Raw genomic sequence first — 16,906 nt, 5'->3', positions numbered from 1 at the left:
CGTTCCTCATAAAGCTTGGTTTCCAGACCCTTAGTTGCCTCCTCTGCACACATTCCAGCTTATCAACACCCTTCTTAAATCATGGCACCCAGAACTAGACATTGTATTTCAGATGTGGTCTGACCAGGACAGAATAGAGTGGTACTATTACTTCCCATGGCTGTTTGCTAAAACACAATAAACCAAACCAAACTGAACTTCCCTTGATCTTGACACTATACTTCTGCTGATGCGGCCTAGATTAGCATTAGGTTTTTTAAAAGGTTTTTTTATTGGGTTTTATAAACAATAATAATGTTACAGAAATAAGGATACCAAGTTCTCTCATGTCATTAATGAACATATCAGAGTGCTCTGTAAATGATAGTTAAAGCCTTTATATATCAACCTTTTGTGCTCTTCCACACTTGCCCAATATTCCTGACCCTTCTTTTGGATTCTTTTAGCTTCTTTTAAATTCTTATAGACTTTTATATTCACCTTCTGTTTTAGTACCTTTTAGCTTTACAAAACACGTTTCAGATTTTAAATGACTGTATTGCACCCTTTTATGCTGGTCTATGACTGTAATAAAGATTTGTATTGTATTGTTCTGCTAGTCTCAGTTCCATTTCCCTCAGGTTTTGTTGTTGGATTGTTGTCATCTTGGGGGAGTGTTGTGGTCTCAGTGCTGTTCACCATCTCCCTGGTTGGTGCTGTCTTGATCTCCCTGATGATCCTGGTTTGAGATCTGCTTGGTGTCCTCTTGGAGTGGTGTTTGTTATAATTAATAGTTGTTGTGGTGGTGGTGGTTCCTGGGTGTTGTTGGGTTGCTGAGCTGAACAGGCGTTGTTGACTGGTGGCTTTTACAGAGCGTCTGGATTAGGCGGCCATTTTTTAGCATCTGGACTGTGTTTTCAGAGCTTCTCTGGAGTTTCTGTGGTTCCTCAGCGGTGTTGGCAAAGCAGGGGGCAGACAAACAGACAGTCAAGTAGACCAACAGACAAACAGTTGACATAAAAGGGTTAAGGGGCAGAGATGCAAGAGACAGAGGGAGTGGGGCCAGAGGGAGGAGGGGGGTTATTGTGGATATCCCTGTGCATACACACCTACACACTCATGCGCACAATGGGGGGGGAGTGGGGTCCAGTTAAGGGTGGGAAAGGGGATTAGGGATTCATAGTAGAGAGTTACAAATTAAGACTGGCAAGGTTATGTTTAGGAACAGAACAAAACAAAACAAAGGCAAAAGGGAAAGCGGAAGAGGAAGAAAAAGGAGGAGAGAGAAAAAACAAAAAAGGGAGGGGAAATTAGAGTAAAATATAAAGGAGAGAGAAAGAAAGAGGGATAGAAAAAGGGAAAGAATAGTATTAGTAATGATAAAAAAAATTGCAGTGGTGGTCCAAGTTATAGTATGAGGTAGGTGGCCACAAAGTGTGTGGGGGGGTTACTATTGAAAGTAATTGGGGAGATATATGTGCGTAGGTCTGTGATTTTTATTATTGCTATTATTATTATTTTAGAGGAAAGAAAGAAAGAGAAAGCAAAAAACAAAAAGGAAAAAGAAAGGAAAAAGGAAAGGAAAAATATGAAGATGTTGAGGCGGTGGTGCCTGAAAATAGTATGTGTGTGTGTGTGTGTGTGTAGCTAGCTATCTCAAATGTTCAAAGTAAAAAGTAAAATAAAATAAAAAATATGTAGAAAACCTCTCTGAGAGGGGGAAAATAATGTGTGTGTGTGTGTGTGTGTGTGTGTGTGTGTGTATTCTCTTTAAAGAGAAAAAGGCAAAGAAGGGGGGAGGGAGAGAAAAAGAAAAAAGGGTGAGGAATGGGAAAATAGCAATAGCAATGACAATAATGAGAAAACGTTTTGTTTTAAAAGAGGATGGTGATAGTAATAGGATGGCGGGGGGGGGGAGGGCTCCCCAAACAAACAAACAAGCAAACAAACAAAAAAGGACTCAGATTTTTATGTCATTCTTTTTTTCCCTATTTAATTTAAAAAAATGAGAGATAAAAAAGTGAATAGTAAAAGATAAAGAAAAGAAAAGAAAAATAAAGAAAAGAAAAAAGAACAGAAAGTCAGGGGTGAAGCGGCAATCCCAGGAAGTGGCCTTGTGTTGGTTCAGGGCTCTCTTCTGGGCGCCGCCATTTTAATTCTTAACAGAAAAACTTGAGGTAAAAAAATTGGGGGGGAGGAAAAAATGTGTTAATAAGAAATATTTTTAAAAATTAAGGAAAGGGAATTAAGATTAAAAATAAAAATAACAATGATGGCTGTGGCGGCAGTGGCCCTCCTCAAAAAGAGAGAGAGGAGGTTTTGAATAAAAACCAAAATTTGGGGGGGGGGCGCTGCACTCTCTTTTCTTCCAGGGTGTCCTCCTTGTGCAGCCTCCCTCTGGGCCCTGGCCTGCTCTTGGCACACCAGCCACTGGGCAGGTGGGCTCGGGTCTGGTTGTTCATTGCCAAAATCAAACATATAGAAGAACTAGATCAGTTTTGAGTGAACCAGGGACATGTTCTGGGACAATGTTGTTGATGCTTATTTATTTCACTCCAAGCCCAAGATATTCTGAATCCTGTACCATCACCTCCATAGCTGTCTACAAATCACTTAGCCAGTCATGTGGTGCCTTCCAGCCCTAAGTGCCCCAAGAGTAAAATGTGTGCCAGTGAAGTACTGGCGTATATTTTGCAGAGGTTTCTGGCTCTCCTCTCCCATGTCAACATAAGGGTTTTTTTAAATATGCAGCTGACACCTGGAAGATGGGAAAGCCAAAACTGAGAAAGATATGCTTTCTCAGTTATTATTTTTAAAACCAACTCTCTTTGATCAGCATAAGATTTATTTTGGTCTATTGTGTGCTCTAGCTATGTTGCAAAAACAACATATAAGATTTGGAGATAATCATTTCGGGGGGGGAGATGTCTCTACATATATCTTTTGTTTAGGGAGAAAAAGGATATTGAGACTTACAATTCTTGGCTAACTCTTGAGAACTTCCTGAATCACAGGGTGTGTAACACTTTATGCAAAACTCAGACAATTGTGTGTAATGGGAAGAAAATTAAAAGAAAATAAACTCAACTTATTTCAATGGGAGACTTAATTAACTCTTTGCCAATGAAATCAGTGGGGAAGTTTTAAACATACTTAGCTTGGACTGGATCATTCCTGGGATATATTTGGATGTTGCAATGAAAATGTGTAACTGCTTTTTCTCGGAGCACATTTTGACTTCTTTTAAATGATCTTCCTAACTTGAGTGGATGTAGTTACAAAACCTAATCTCACCTTTAGATTCCGCCTTTGCCTGGAAATCTCTATGGAGATTTTCCCATTTACATTCAGTTTCATAAACTTTGGAATTTAACATCTAAACGGAACCAAAATAAAAGCTTGGATCATTGCCACAAGCAGTTCAGCACAGGAAGATCAAGGAGAAGCTAGTGACCATATTGGGATGATTGCCTAAGGCTTCATAATCCATGGTTTATGAAGCTGTAGATAAGCACTTGGGCCAGGCATGCCTCCTCACGTCTTTCGTCCTCTCCTCCTCTTGTGTTCTGACTTCACTGCAAATATTCTAGTTTACGTTCAGCCAGAGTTCCCTGACTCCTTTTTATTTTTGTTATTATTATGCTTTATTTACCATAGTTACATCCATACATCAAAGACATAGTCTGTAAATCAAAACCAAAAAAAAAAAAAAATTTTTTTCCCTTCCAGTAGCACCTTAAAGACCAACTAAGTTAGTTCTTGGTATGAGCTTTTGTGTGCATGCACACTTCTTCAGATACACTGAAACAGAAGTTACCAGATCCTTCTATATAGTGAGAAGGTGGGGAGGGGTATTACTCAGAAGCGTGGTGGGAATGGGTGATTGGCAGATAGCTGTGATGAGCCTGTTGACGACTCTTAACGACTGCAATAGGTCTTACAGGAGAAAGCAAGGGGTGAGAAGGAATTATTTTTCACCTTCTCACCCCTTGCCCTCCTATTGGAACCAGTCTGAGCCTTGATCTCTTAACTCTTCAAAATTTATTAATTTAAACTGGTTCTCTTCCTCTATTAATAATGATTTATAGACAGGCCAATTTCTGTTTGTGTTTTTCCTTTTAACGGCAAGAGCTTCAGTTGGGGAGATCCATCATGGCACCTTAGGCTCGAGAAGGTCCTTATATTTTTCCCAAACGATGTAGAGGGAATTCCTGATGACGTGATTCAAAAAATTCTTATGAACTTTTGAACTTATGAACTTTAACCTTTCCGTAGCCCAGGTATGCATGCCAGCCAAACCTGTTTTTGTACCCCTCCAGGTCCAACTGTTCTGGATTTTTGAGTGTGCACCACTCCTTTAACCAAGTGAGACAGGCGGCTTCATAGTACATTCTTAGGTCTGGCAGAGTCCCCTGATTCGGACACAGCAGGGAATACTCACTTAATACAAGCAAGGATCTTTGTGCTGAATCCAGCATGTCACTGGAGGACTGAGGAGCACCCACAGTGCTGAACCATGGCTTTGTAAACCACAGTTGGACAGATTTGCCTGTATCCCACATAGTCACCATTTTCTGTACCAATAGCTTTGAAGAAGGACTTGTCTTCCTAATCGTAACATATACTGTACCTCCGTGTTCAAATGTTCAGTGTTTTATCTCCTCCATATGTCTTTTTTATGTAACTTGATTTTAAATTTTTCATGTCATATTATTCCTTCATTCAGTAGCTTCAATATTTTTACATGGTGTCCTTTAGAAGTGCCAAATAGTAATCATTTGCTTTTATGTCAGTGGATTTTGCTTGCTATCTGTAGTGCAAACACAACTCTATCCCATTCAGTAGACTCTTTGGATAAAGAGTGCTCAATTCTCAATAATGCCATTCTTAACTTAGAATTTTAGTTTCTGATAATGGAAACATAAAATGGCCAAAGTAAATGGAATAATTTATAATAATAGATTTAAAGCTACACATTAGGTTCTGCAGATGAGTTTAAATACCTTTGATGTCAGTAGCTGAAAATAAAATATGTGATTCTAAAATCTGAATGTTGTGATTTTGTATGACCATTTATGGCTGCCATATAACTATAATGTAGTTGTTGATTTGAGTATTATAAATCATGCACAAATTGTGTCAAAATTAAGTCCCACTGAGTACAATGGGTATTACTTCCATGTAAGTTCACATACATCAGATTTCAACCTTAGTCTGGGATTTGCTAACAAAACTATAATCCATAATAAGGCATCGTATGTGGGAGTAGATCAAACACCTCACCTTGATAGAATAAGTTGGCATCTGTGCATGCAAACCACTGGACCATCATGATGATGTGGTGTTATCTGATGTCTTTTTAGGGTGGCAAAATCAATGAAAATCCCCGTGTATGAAACACCAGCAGGCTGGAGGTTCTTCTCAAATTTGATGGATTCTGGTCGATGCTCGCTTTGTGGAGAAGAAAGCTTTGGCACTGGTGAGACAACATATGTTCTGTGAAGCAAAACTATATCAAATGCAATTCCATTATGGTTTATTGAGGACTGTACATTTTAATCTAAACCTGCATTGTGACAACCAAACGAAATGCTTCTTAGCAACCACTTGTGGTGGTCCTCTAGGGTCTCATTTAAACTTTGTAGTTTCCTGCCTGTATTGGAAAAAAATACATAGTAAATGGGCTACTTAATCTTGGTGGCTAAAATTTGTGAAGGCTTGCATTAGTCCATAATCTGAAAAAAAATCCATTCTATTGCGTAATTGATCAGGAATCTGTCAAATGCCCTTGAAAAGCTCAAGCTTTTAGATATTTTCAGAAGTACAAACTGAAAGAGACAGCCCATATAAATTCACTGATATGCTTCTCGCTAACTGTTATGGGTAACCAGCTTGCCATTCCCATCCTATAACACCAAAAATGCCTGAAATCTAACCTTGGTCTTTCAATCATTTATTTTTTAATGCTTTGTTTACCAGCATTAACATGCAATGAAAAATAAAAATTTTACACATGAATTTAAAAGCACCCATTTCCTCGCTTATTAAGCATGCCCACACTTCAGTAAAATCAGTGTGTATGTTTTGTTGTTTGTTTCCAGAAAATATTTTTTTTAGTTCAGATGAGACCTGTTCATAAGGCTGCTGCATTCATAAGACTGCTGGGTTGAAGCCTTTACATATATTCTTATGATATGTATTTGGCTTTGCATTAGTCACAGTAGCAAGATGAAAGTCAAAGTCTCAAACTGATGGTATTGTAGTGTATAATATGCCTAACATGTTTTAACTATGTGTCTGCTTGGAATCCTTGGGTGATAGCCAAGTAAAGAGTCGACCCACTAAAATCTTAACTCAATTGATTTCATTGGGTTTACTCAGAGTATGACTAATGTTTAATATCACCCTGTGTCTCGGGGTTGGCCCCTGCTGATTCTGCATTCTGAGTTCTGTATTTGAGAGGATTTCCCCATATTGAGTGGGCTGCTTCGTAGTCAAGCCAATAAGAAAGAAGGGCTTTCCATCTGTCTGTGTGTTTACATCTCAGGGAGGTTGTAAGGTTTGTTCTATCTCATCACACCAGAGAAAGTAAACCTCAGCTACCACAGGAAACGTGGTAAGCACATCAAAGTGCTAGTAGATAAATACTCCGGCGGGAAGGTAAACGGTGTTTCCGTGTGCTGCTCTGGTTTGCCAGAAGCGGCTTAGTCATGCTGGCCACATGACCTGGAAGCTGTCTACAGACAAACGCTAACTCCCTCGGCCTATAGAGCGAGATGAGCGTGCAACCCCAGAGTCGTCTGCGACTGGACCTAACGGTCAGGGGTCCTTTACCTTTACCACAGGAAACACAAGCTGTGTAGAAGCTTTTCTTATTGCAATAGGAGAGGACAGCTTTTGTTATTTTTAAGTAGCTGTCAATAGTTATTTAGTTAGTAAAATTTTATATTAGCACTTAATTAAAAATATCTAAGTAGTTTACATATAAGTATGTGTACTGAACTGTAAACATATGCTAGGTTATATAAAGAACACTTTAGAGATTGAGATGAGCAGTAATGTATAAATTTAAGGTGGGGCTTTCCCCTCCCATGATTACTTGTTGTAGCAATATGAGCTTTTTCTCTTCTATGTTAGCATCTGGTTTTCCCAACATTTCCTTATGTTTGGCAACTGATCCAAATATCAGTAATAAATTCTTTACCAACATTGGACAATAGAGGCAGACTGTGGCAGTTTCATGCCATGCTGGTCTAAACTTTCTAATTGCCCCAAAAGTGATTTGCCTTTCTCTATGATTAAATGTCCCCTTCATGGATCACTGCCTTGCCGTGGCGAAGGGGCTTGAATAACTCAGAGAAGCTAGACATCCTGGAGAGTGAAGTCAAATGGGCCTTAGAAAGCACTGCTAATAACAAGGCCAGTGGAAGTGATGGTATTCCAGCTGAACTATTTAAAATTTTAAAAGATGATGCTGTTAAGGTGCTACACTCTATATGCCAGCAAGTTTGGAAAACTCAGCTGTGGCCAGAGGATTGGAGAAGATCAATCTACATCCCAATCCCAAAGAAGGGCAGTGCCAAAGAATGCTCCAACTACCGCACAATTGCACTCATTTCACACGCTAGCAAGGTTATGCTTAAAATTCTACAAGGTAGGCTCAACCAGTATGTGGACTGAGAACTCCCAGAAGTGCAAGCTGGATTTAGAAGAGGCAGAGGAACCAGAGACCAAATTGCAAACATGCGCTGGATTATGGAGAAAGCTAGAGAGTTCCAGAAAGACATCTACTTCTGCTTCATTGACTATGCAAAAGCCTTTGACTGTGTCGACCACAGCAAACTATGGCAAGTTCTTAAAGAAATGGGAGTGCCTGATCACCTCATCTTTCTCCTGAGAAATCTCTATGTGGGACAAGAAGCTAGAGTTAGAACTGGATATGGAACAACTGATTGGTTCAAAATTGGGAAAGGAGTACGACAAGGTTGTATATTGTCTCCCTGCTTATTTAACTTATATGCAGAATTCATCATGCAAAAGGCTGGACTGGATGAATCCCTAGCCGGAATTAAGATTGCCGGAAGAAATGTCAACAACCCTAGATATGCAGATGACACAACCTTGATGGCAGAAAGTGAGGAGGAATTAAAGAACCTTTTAATGAGGGTGAAAGAGGAGAGTGCAAAATATGGTCTGAAGCTCAACATCAAAAAAACGAAGATCAAGGCCACTGGGCCCATCACCTCCTGGCAAATAGAAGGGGAAGAAATGGCAGCAGTGAGAGATTTTACTTTCTTGGGCTCCATGATCACTGCAGATGGTGACAGCAGCCACGAAATTAAAAGGCGCCTGCTTCTTGGGAGAAAAGCAATGAGAAAGCAATGACAGCATCTTAAAAAGTAGAGACATCACCTTGCCAACAAAGGTCCGTATAGTAAAAGCTATGGTTTTCCCAGTAGTGATGTATGGAAGTGAGAGCTGGACCATTAAGAAGGCTGATCGCTGAAGAATTGATGCTTTTGAATTATGGTGCTGGAGGAGAGTCTTGAGAGTCCCATGGACTGCAAGAAGATCAAACCTATCCATTCTTAAGGAAATCAGCCCTGAGTGCTCACTGGAAGGACAGATCCTGAAACTGAGGCTCCAATACTTTGGCCACCTCATGAGAAGAGAAGACTCCCTGGAAAAAACCCTGATGTTGGGAAAGATCACAAGGAGAGGGGGACGACAGAGGACGAGATGGTTGGATAGTGTTCTCGAAGCTACCAGCATGAGTTTGACCAAATTGCAGGAGGCAGTGGAAGACAGGAGTGCCTGGCATGCTCTGGTCCATGGGGTCACGAAGAGTCAGACACGACTAAACAACAACAACATGATTAAATGTCCTGTAAAGCTGTACCCAAACAACAATGTCAGCTTGTTTTCCTTAGTAATAACATGTAAACTGTAAACTTTCAGAAATGTAAAGCCTAGATTTATAATAAAAAGGAGACTTCAGCCTGGTAAATGAAAGTACCCTTTCTGCTGTAAAAGGACAACTGGGGTTTTTTTGGGTGGGGAGGATGTGCCACTTGGCTGTTTTCTCAGGCTTGCTTTCTGACAGCAGATCCTGGAGGTCAACCCATGCTATTGGAACTTATTCCTTTTTTGTAGCAGCAGAAGGGAGTTTGTCAGATGAATTTAGTAAGTCGTGGGCATTACGAGCAATGACTTGGGCTTTGAAAAAGAAGGTGCAGCAACAGCCATCACTGCCCAAAGTTTCATCAGCAAACTGTTAATCATTGTTAAGAAAGCCATGCACATGATTTATATGTTTGAGCTAATCCTCCTTGGCAGCAACAGGAATATTTTTTTACTTCATTTCCAAGCTTATGCAAACAGCAGACAGGTCCTTGTGCAGTAAATTGAATGTGAAGAAGTCCTAAATAAGGAGAGAGAAACGGAGCCATGCTTCTTATTAACTAGTGATATATTTTGGATAACCCAGCAACTCATAATTGAGGATTTGTCCAGGCATGTGAGAGGAGGGATGCCGAGTCTGGGGGCCAAGAGGAAGGCATGAGAAGGAGTCTGGTTGAAAAGGGAGGTATCTATGGCAGGCTAACACAGTACTCTAGATCAGGGACACACTCAGGTATTCTCAAGAGCCACTAAATAGGGGCCAGGACATCAGACACACAAATTGTCATCCCCCCAAAACAGAAAGTTGCTGCCATTTTGATACTGAAGAGGCATTATTCATCTGGCAGTGGAAGGAGTCAAAGAGTTGTAAACACCTCTGAATGGCACAGAGGAAGCTGCTTCAACTGTGAAAGAAAGGGGAGGACAGGAGAATTTTGGTGGGAAATCCAGCGTTTTGCCTCTGATACATTCAACATAAGACATTGGTAAGATATACAACAGAGAAATAGAGATGATACAGGATGATGCAAAAAGTGATGAAAGACAGAACAGTAGATTATGAGCATGAAAGCAGCAGCAGAAACCTCAGGAATAAATGACATTGCACAGAAGTATAGAAAAAAGAATTATCAGTTCAAGAACTTAGTGTTTGCATTCTGATTTTTCATAACAAATGCGAATTCTCTGCATTGTTCCTTCATTTCCAATTGTGTGAGGTCTTTGCATATTATATGTTAATTTTTCATGCACTCTTGTGTTTTGAGGAATTTGACTACCGTGAGCAGAATTTTCCTCCATCTGGGTGGATTACAAATACATCAAAGCTTTTTCTGAAACAAGACCTCTGTTACCTAACAGTAATTCTTACCTAACAGTAACAGTAATTCTTACCTAACAGTAATTCTTAATTCCACAGTCAGGCAATACTGTACATTTATTAGGATCAACCAAAATGTCACAAAATAGTGAGCAGAACACAGTGATAAACATATCTATTAATTTGTACCCTCTGTTTGATGTTTCTGAATCCATCCTAAAAGGTTGTTGCCTTCTTATCAAACAACTTTGGATCAAGTTGGGTTGTTTTTTTAAAAAACAAAAATGACCTGAACAATAGGAACACAACTATAGGAACACAATAACAGAGGCTGTACAGATGTGCCATTTTGATTTAACTTCTTGGCCTAAAGTATTATACTTAACAATAGGTAAAGGGTATAGGGACCCTGACCATTAGGTCCAGTCGTGACCGACTCTGGGGTTGCGGTGCTCATCTCGCTTTACTGGCTGAGGGAGCATGACTAAGCCGCTTCTGGCGAACCAGAGCAGCACACGGAAACACTGTTTACCTTCCTGCAGGAGTGGTACCTATTTATCTACTTGCACTTTGACATGCTTTCGAACTGCTAGGTTGGCAGGAGCAGGGACCGAGCAACGGGAGCTCACCCCATCACAGGGATTCGAACCGCCGACCTTCTGATCGGCAAGTCCTAGGCTCTGTGGTTTAACCCACAGTGCCACCTGGCCCTTTTTACTTAACAATAGTATAGATCTTTTCCAGGGAACAGAGCCAAGACTCTAATCCCCCTTATAAAGTGAATTAACAGCTACTATACACCAGAACCTTTGTTTTCCATCTTCAGCATTATATTTTAACATGCAGCGTATTTTTTTATATTTTTCTCTTAGGATCTGACCACATTCGAGAGAAGGACGGACTTTGGGCTGTCCTAATTTGGCTGTCAATCATAGCAGCTCGAAAACAGAGTGTGGAAGAGATTGTCCGAGAGCACTGGGCAAAATTTGGCCGCCACTACTACTGTAGGTGAGAATGGCTGATCTATAGAAGAGTCAGTTGCATAATGCAATGAATTTTGTGTGTGTGTTTGTAGAGAAGAGAGTACAGTGCCTGTAGGACCGTATACTCTTAACAAATTATAAATTATAAAAGTAATCATTCATATGTAGAGGTGATTATTGTCAAACCACAACCCACAACTTAAATCTGCTACAGATATATGCAGTGCTGATTTGTGTTTTGGTAAGGAGAAAGTGGGGCCATTGTAAAACTCCTGCAGGCAGGCATGGATTCGGCATGAATTCTTTTGTAGATTACAGCCAAGGCATGGAGTTTGGTTTAGAATCTTTTTTGGAAATGGATAGGGTAACAATGCCTTCAAAAAAAGCAAGGCCAAACAAACTATTTTAATGTGAATGGTATGTTTATAAAACTAGAAATTTTATTAATAAGTCATCTTGTGCCTTTGGGAAAGCAATGTTTAAGAAATGCTTCCATAATTCTAATTATAGGAGCTGTGGCAGAACAAAAGAGTTACCGTATTTTTCGCCCTATAGGACGCACTTTTCCCCCTCCAAAAATGAAGGGGAAATGTGTGTGCGTCCTATGGGGCGAATGCAGGCTTTCGCTGAAGCCTGGAGAGCCCCACCGCCAGCCCCACAAGTTCGGGGGACAGCGGGGAGGCGCAGCGCGCCTTTCCGCTGTCCCCCGACCTGGCTTGAAGGCTGGCGGCGGGGAGAAGCATGCTTCTCTCCGCCGCCAGCCCCATAAGCTTGGGGGACAGCGGGGAGGCGCAGCGCGCCCAGGCTTAGCTTCGCTCAGCTCTCCGCAAGCCGTGGGAGCCCGGCCTGGGCTCCCACGGCTTGCGGAGAGCTGCATGTTCTGGGGTCGGGGGAAGCTCGGGCTTCCCCCACCCCAGCCCCGCGCCTGGGGGGGAAATAATTTTTCCCCCTTTATTTCCCCCCCCCCCAAAAAAATTAGGTGCGTCCTATGGGCCGGTGCGTCCTATAGGACAAAAAATATGGTACATGCAGTCCTTAGCAAAAATTGTAGAACTCTTTAGGCACTTATTGTGTAAAGAGATTGTGGCCAGCACCAGAACCACCATCAGCTCCTGATAATATTTTGCCCTCTGAGGTCGCTTAGGTATCCCTCTAATACACCCCCCCATAACTCTAATAAGCTGATAACTTGCTGTCCCCAGTCATACAAGTAAGTTAAAATTGTCTCCATTTCAGATATAATTTTCCAGCCAATGAGATTATGCCAGAAATTAACATGTAAAACAAGGAATAAAGTCATTTGTCCAAACTGTACTTGGTTAATGTGGATGAAAGCATGGTGATTTCAACCTCCCTGTGGAAATTTATGGAAAGTGTGACGGCACACTGAGTGGGTGGGCCCAGCTGTGAAACTACGGTGGATAAACCCAAGGCTCCAGAGCCAGAGGTCTGTTTTTAGCCTCTTGCTCAGAGGCTTGGAGGCTCTAGTGCTGGGCAGAGTTTGGGAGGTGGCAAAGAGCCTCCTCAAGGTTTGTGTGTCAAGAAGTGACCTTATGCCTTAGCAACTTTCTCTATGCATTTTCATAGATTTGTAGCACATTGGTTTCATTTTTCCTGTCAACTTATTCTCCATTAAACCTTACAAGTAGGACCTGCAACAAAATGTTGCAGTGTGTAGTTCTCCTGGTCAGGATGCCAGCCAGCCACACCCTATCTGAGTCCCCTCTTTCCCCCTCCATGCAACCCCTGTTTTTCATTTCCCCCTTTCCACAGTGAGGGCTTATCCACACTTCTGTTTGCCCTGCCACTTCCCCCACGGAAACTTGTGCATTAGTGCTGAATCAAAACCAATGGCAGTGGGGTTTTCCGCAGAGGGCCTTTTGTTCTGATTTAGCGCTAAATTTCCAGGGGGAAGGCAAAACTGTTTGGATCCTGCCTAGAAAGCACGGGACAAGCGGGAAACCGCTCAGATGCAGGCTCCCTAGGTGCGGGGCAAGCACAAGTCAGCATTTCATGCCAACTGAGCATGCTCAGTCTTCAGGTCTTGGCTCCCAGCTCCTCTCCCCTTTTTTCTTTAACAATTCAGCACTTCTACAAACCTTCCTCTTGTGCATGAATGCTGCTATTTTCTCTACAGTCACACTTGAAGGGTGAGTTTGCTGTTAGTATTAAGCATTTGGTGTAGACTGACCCTTGCCATGGAGACACAGGTTTTTAATATGTTGCCATGCCACATGTTTTTGCTATTCTTTTAATTCCTTCAATTCAAGATTTGATTATGAAGCTCTGGATCCCAGGACAGCATATTTCATAATGAGAGACCTGGAGGCTTTGATCACTGACAAATCTTTCAGTAATCAACAATTTGCTGTTGGAAGCAATGTCTACAGTGTGCAAAAAGCAACCAGCTTTGAATATGTGGATCCCGTTGATGGGACTGTGACCAAAAGACAGGTATGAAAGGCAAATAAAGATATGTGGTATGAAGGGAAGACCGCCCCCAAATTGGATGAAGGTGCATTTCACCACAAACAGAGCTCTTTCTCAAGAAGCTGTCTGCACCCAGTTTTCATGAATCACTTCCCCAGCTCCATGCATTATAGCACATCCTATTCAACAGTTTTCTGACTCTCAGAGGAGTATATTCAGGGGGAGACAGTCTGCTGTAATGGGGAGGGAACAGAGAAAACAACTTCCACCAGCCCAGATAGTCTTAACTCTGGATCCAACCAAGTAATTTGTACATGTAAATAAAAATGCTGTTAACAGTAACTGAAGCTGTAGCTAGCACATGGATAGTTTTCAATTGCATAAGTTGCAAATTAGTGCAGTATATTCTGACTTAGTATAGAATTATGTTAAATGACTAAATATAAGAAAGTTTAAGTATTCTTATCCCTCCCCTATAACTTAAGCTAATTAATATAAAAATAATAGACAAATTACAATAAAGCAAAAGAACTATGGGAATATGCATATGGGAATATGCATACTGAAATTTATCATTCCAGAACACCACAAAATCTATGCATGTGTTTCACTCTTGTTCTTTTTTTCATTCTGCTGTGATATATTAATTTAGATAAAGTAGTTATATTCCATGTTTTGTTGAACTTATTAGAGTGGAGTTGTTCTCTTTTTCTAGTTAGCCACTGTACAAATCTTGGCAGCTATAAGATTAATGAATATTCCTTTGAAGCAGCTGTTAGTTGACAGAATGTTCTCAAAAATTCTGTTTGCACCATCTATAAACTGTATTTACTTTTGATAGGGGCTAAGGATAATTTTCTCGGATGCATCCAGACTCATCTTCAGATTAAGTGCTTCTAGTCATGTGCGAGCTACTCTCAGGATCTATGCAGAAAGCTATGAAAAGGACCCCAACAAACACGACAAAGAACCACAGGTAAGTGCAGTTGGAGATTTCTTTTCCTAAAAATTGCATGCCTTGTAGGTGAGAGGAGGCCCCGAAGGAAATCAGATGGGTTGGACTTTCCACTGTATTGCCTGTGACATCTGCATACAGTTTGCATTGGCTGTGAAGAGGACCAGCGATGTGGATGAGCTGTTCCTGGAGATCAGATAGCACAACCACACCTGAAATGTAGAAGTTCTCAAATTCCATTTGTACATGCAAATAGGAGCATTGTTGCTGCTTAAAGCATACCCATATACTGACAGTTCCATGTGACAGTTCCATTTCTGTGAAACCATTCCTTTATGCACTTGCCAAAATGAAATCCCAGTTTTGTGATTTATGTTGGCATTGTGAAAATTACCAAGATTGAGGACACTGCTTCACACAGACAACGAAGGGGCATAGGAAGTAGCCTAATAACAGGTCAGACCACATATACCAGATTGGCTACTCTGAACATAGCTGTCAACGTTTCCCTTTTTTAAAGGGAAATTCCCTTATTCCGAGTAGGATTCCTCGCAAGAAAAGGGAAAAGTTGACAACTATGACTCTGAATGGCAGTGGGTCTCCAGAATCTGTAGCAGAGGTCTTTCACATTGCCTGCAACTTGATCCTTTTTAAAGTAGAAATGCCCAGGAACCAGGGACATTCAGCATGCAAAGTACCATATTTATTTGAATCTAATGTGCCATCAAATCTAATACACTCTAATTTTCACAAAGCAAAAAAGGTGCACATTAGATTCGAGTAAATATCTCCCAGCCCTACTGACTACCCCAAACTAACTTGTCTTGCGGGGGGGGCCTCCTTTTTTACAGTCCCCGCCCCGCCACCCAGAAGCTCCTTTGCTGCCCAGGTGTGCTGAGGACTAGCCATGTGGCTGGCATGCTCAGGTTGCCCGAGCTCAGGTGTCTGCCTCATACCCGGCCCAGCACCTTGTCTTGCGGAGGAGCCTGTGGCACTGGTGGGCAGGCTGGCTGAGCTGCGCTGAGGCTGCAGGGGGTGGGCAGGCAAGCTGCCTCCTGGCACCTTTTGCCCTGTGCCTGGACTCACCATGGCAGCTGCATCCAGAAGTGTCAGGGAGGATTCTGAGGAGCAATGGACAGAAGAGGAAGACAGGGAGATGACACAGGAGGCAGAACAGGGGGCGGAGAGCAGTCAGGGAGAGTAGGGGCTCAGGGATGCTGGAGAGCCCTGCAACCACCCAGAGGCTCGGGAAGGAAGCTCAGGAAGGGAGGGGGCTTTCAATTCAGTACAGACAAGGAGGGAAATGAAACATAAGGATCAAAGATGGCTCAAGCGAATCCCACGCCTACTTTGTTGGCGCGGGAATCGTAGGAAGCCCCTCCCCTAATCTGACTCAACGGGTTCAGACACGTAATTTTGAACTGTAGCTGTTCTTGTATATGTGTAATAAAGACTGTAAATATCACTCTGATTGTGCTGGAGTGTTACTGCGAAAGGGAAACACCAGCTTTGCAAGAAGCCCGCTTTCTATTCCTCCTCTGCTTCTCCACCACTGACCACAATGTGGATCCCTTGGGAAACTACATGGCAAGACTGCCTGGCTGGCCGGGTCCAAGGGGACTCACTGCAGCCTGCTTCTTGACAGCATCTGCCCCCATGTCCCTCCAACGGAAGAAGCTACCAGGCTGACTCATCCAATCCCCCAGCCGGGCCCTGAAATGTGGCAGAACAAAGTGGGAGAGCAGGCGCACATGCCAAGAAAACAGGCCTCACAGCGCCGGCTTACCTTTCTCTCTCGCAGTGTACAAACGCCAGGCCTGCCTGCGTAGAGGATCTGAGGAAGGAGGGAACCACACTCTGGCTCACCCCGCTAAGGGGTCGGGGGAACTTTCCCCTTGTGTTGCTTTCACTGAGGGAGAGAGGGGTTTTCTAATTATTCCCCTCTGCCTTGCTTTGGGTGCTCACTAGAAACCCTCCCAGGAGCAAGGAAAACGGTAACAGCTCTTTCCCATCCCTGCACACTTTAAGCAGTAACTCAGTGGGCTATACAGCCCACTTAACTGCAGAGTAAGTCCAAGACCTACTTCTGAGTAAATTAGGATCAGCACCATGCACTACCATATTTACTCAAGTCTAATGTGCCATCAAATCTAATGAAAACCCTAATTTTCAAAACATAATTTGGCAAAAAAAAAAAAAGGTGCACAACTCAAGTTGGTTAGAGCAGTTTGCTGATAATGCCAAGGTCACAGGTCCAATCCTTGCAGCTGCATATTCCTGCATTGCAGCGGGTTGGGCTACATGATTCCAACTCTACAATTTTATGAAATATGGCATATA

At 42.1% G+C, this 16,906-nt stretch overlaps 1 protein-coding gene and 1 long non-coding RNA gene across 3 annotated transcripts in view; both read left to right on the top strand.

Annotated features, from left to right (window-relative positions):
- PGM5 (phosphoglucomutase 5) overlaps nucleotides 1–16,906 on the top strand; it is a 98,280-nt gene that overhangs the window by 58,171 nt on the left and 23,203 nt on the right. For both annotated transcript variants that reach the window (XM_083576904.1, XM_083576905.1), the window contains exons 7-10: nucleotides 5,343–5,458; nucleotides 11,071–11,206; nucleotides 13,452–13,635; nucleotides 14,453–14,587. In XM_083576904.1, coding sequence (XP_083433030.1) covers nucleotides 5,343–5,458; nucleotides 11,071–11,206; nucleotides 13,452–13,635; nucleotides 14,453–14,587 — 571 coding nt within the window. The remainder of the gene's footprint in view (nucleotides 1–5,342; nucleotides 5,459–11,070; nucleotides 11,207–13,451; nucleotides 13,636–14,452; nucleotides 14,588–16,906) is intronic.
- Nucleotides 14,595–16,031, top strand: LOC310745155. Its single transcript, XR_014539995.1, has 2 exons — nucleotides 14,595–15,159; nucleotides 15,437–16,031. It is a non-coding gene; the product is annotated as an uncharacterized lncRNA (long non-coding RNA).

The sequence above is a fragment of the Podarcis filfolensis genome (assembly GCF_964270895.1).
Source record: "Podarcis filfolensis genome assembly, chromosome: 11".
Taxonomy (NCBI): Eukaryota; Metazoa; Chordata; class Lepidosauria; order Squamata; family Lacertidae; genus Podarcis; species Podarcis filfolensis.
This window is presented reverse-complemented; position numbering and strand designations above follow the sequence as displayed.